This window comes from Carlito syrichta, unplaced genomic scaffold, assembly GCF_000164805.1.
Source record: "Carlito syrichta isolate Samal-C Ts95f unplaced genomic scaffold, Tarsius_syrichta-2.0.1 Scaffold74858, whole genome shotgun sequence".
NCBI classification, from domain to species: domain Eukaryota; kingdom Metazoa; phylum Chordata; class Mammalia; order Primates; family Tarsiidae; genus Carlito; species Carlito syrichta.
The window spans coordinates 235,059-237,583 of record NW_007018954.1 but is presented as its reverse complement, the minus strand read 5'-3'; the positions used below and the strand labels follow the sequence as shown (position 1 = coordinate 237,583).

General features: G+C 61.6%; 1 protein-coding gene across 2 annotated transcripts in view; it reads right to left on the bottom strand.

Moving 5' to 3' along the window:
- ZC3H12A (zinc finger CCCH-type containing 12A) overlaps positions 1–1,928 on the bottom strand; it is an 8,681-nt gene extending 6,753 nt beyond the window's left edge. For both annotated transcript variants that reach the window (XM_021709916.1, XM_008053453.1), the window contains exon 1: positions 1,468–1,928. Coding sequence is in view for 1 of the 2 variants with exons in the window: in XM_008053453.1 (XP_008051644.1) it covers positions 1,468–1,892 (425 nt within the window). In the remaining variant the exon portion in view is untranslated. The remainder of the gene's footprint in view (positions 1–1,467) is intronic.
- Positions 1,929–2,525: the final 597 nt, after the last annotated feature.

Below are 2,525 nucleotides of genomic sequence, written 5' to 3'. Positions count from 1 at the left end.
GTAGAGGGATGAGGGGGGGTGCTCTGTGGAGCGGGCTCCTCCGTGCACCCCTTCCACCACCGTCCCTCCTCCCGGGCCCCTCCTCCTGCCAGGATACAAACACACACAGCACATGGCTGTGCCAGGGCTCAGCCGATCTGGCCCACACCCCCCAGAGGAAGGAGTCACTGACCCATCCAGCTCCTAGCCCAACCACATGAGGCTGGAGCCTGAGGAGAGCCCCTACTCTCAAAGCACAGGCTGACCTGCTGCCCCTGGCACGGGGGCCAGATCTCAGTCTCCCACCCAGGTTCAGCCCAAGTCAGGACTAAGAAGACTGACCTGAAGGCAATAGTAGGAGGGCTCACCTGCATGCCTGCTGAGCTAGATAGCTAACTTGCCCCAGCTGGGCCAGGAGTAAGTGGGCCAAATGCCAAGGAGGGCCGAGGCTGACATCATGCCAGCCTTGGGCAGCCCACCAGGGAAATAACCTCAGGCAGCTAGGGAAGGAGCCGTTCCCATCCCTGTGGATGGGGGTCTCCCTGTCCATGCCAACAGGAACTTTTCCTTGTGAGCAATCCACCCAGCCCTGACTCATCAGCTTGCCTTGCAGGGAACTGGGAGAAAGCAAGGCCAGAGGGTGGGACCTGGGTCCAAGGGAGAAGTCTGGGGTCCCTAAGGTCAGCAGTCCTCTGCCCTTGTCCCATTCCCTGTGCGAGCCTGCCTGGGGATGGGGGGGGGTGGGACTGAGTGGGGCTGAGCCCTGGCTCTGACCCTGGGGAGCCCCCAGAGACCAATCCAGTCCAGCAGCTGCAGCTGAAGGGGCAGGGATCCAAGTCACAGCTCACCTTCCAGAGAGCATCAGGTCAGCCGCCCACAACCCCATGCACAGCTAGGTCCAGTCAGAGTTCCAAAGGTCTCAGTAGCTGGACCTGCTTCCCCGGGAACCCATGTCCGGGCCAATAAGGCCTCAGAAACCTCAGCCCCTGAATAATAATGACACCAGCAACATCGACGACTGTCCACCGAGCACTTGCCACTCTCCAGGGTCCATGCACCCTCCTCACGACCACCTGAGAAGACAAAGCTCAGCTGGCTGAGTGACCAGCTCCTGCAGGGGTGAGCTGGACCCACAGGCTGATTGACACCATCCTGCCTCACAGTGTGGGAGATGCAATGAGACAGGCGAGGGCTGGTCTTAGGGAGGCCCGGGCATAGAGTGAGCTCTGAGGACAGATGGACCTGCCCTGAAATCTTTCCTTGACCACTGACCACTGGTGTGAACCCGGGCAAGTCTTGGAGTCCCCCAGTTTTCATACCTAAAACATTCCTAACAAACTCTCTTCAAGGAAGCCATGAAGACCTCAGGGAGGGTTTTTCTCCCTCTGGACCGGTCCGTGAGAAGAGGTCACTCTTGAAGACCCCCTACCAGAGCTGCAGAGCCACTTACCACCCTTCCACGTGTCCTGGCCACAGAAAAACACATACCTCATGGCCACGTTGCTCCCATCGATGACCACTGGCCTCAGGTCACTTCCCTCCTTGTCCTCCTCTGGGGGTGAGGGCTCCAGGGTGGGAGCCTTGGGGGTACCCCCGCCGCGGGGGACCAGAGGGAGCTGGGGGCAGGGGTCCGGCTCTGTGGCTGACCCATGTTTCACCAGCTCACCCAGCACCGTGTTGGTGTCTGCCTGGACGCCCAGCTTCTGTAGGACGCTGTGGATCTCTGTGGGTGAGTAGCCCAGCTTCCGGAAGAAGTCCACTTTCATCTGCAGCTCCGAAGCTGTGGCCTCATCCGCAGTTGGCTCCGGGGCGGGCCTGGGGACACCCTGACAGCTGTGGCTGTCCTCAAGTTCCCACAGACTCATGGTGGTCCTGGCTTCCCTGGGGGGCCTCTCTCCACAGGAGCCGCTCATAGCTCAGACTCCCGGAAGGCACCCGTCCCAGCCCCTGTGGGACAACCTCAGGGTCAGGGATGGAGAGGGCCCTCTCCCCCTCCCCCGCCCTTTCCCACCAGCCACACCCAACAGGATGAGGCAACACCAAATGCGCCACCCAAGTCATCTTCATGTGTTCGCTCAGGCTGTCCCCTCAAAAGCTCTCCCAGCCGGGCATTGCCAGTCCCATTATATAAAGGGAGAAACTGAGGCACAGGACACTAAGAACTTGCTCAAGGTCACCCAGCTGTGAGCTGCTGGTGCAAGGATTTGAACTAGGTCTGACTCCACCTCCCTCCCCACCCCGCACCCCCGTCAACCCAGGGGACCCAGAAGGCAGGGGCGGGGCTCTCGGATGGAATCCTAGAGCTGGAAGTGAGCTGGGGAGCCCTGGGCTTCCCCATCGAGGCCATCGCCTTCGCCCACCCGTTCCGCTTTCAGAGTCCAGGCCCAGGAAGCGCAGGGCCGTGGTCCAACTCTCAGACCCGGGGAGGGCGAGTTTCCGGGGTGACCCGCCGGGGAGAAAAGTTGCTGGGAAACTCTGCTTGGCCGCTGGTGACGCCGCGGCAGTCCCTGCCCGAGACCCGCGCGCGCGCTCTCGGCTCCCCCTCC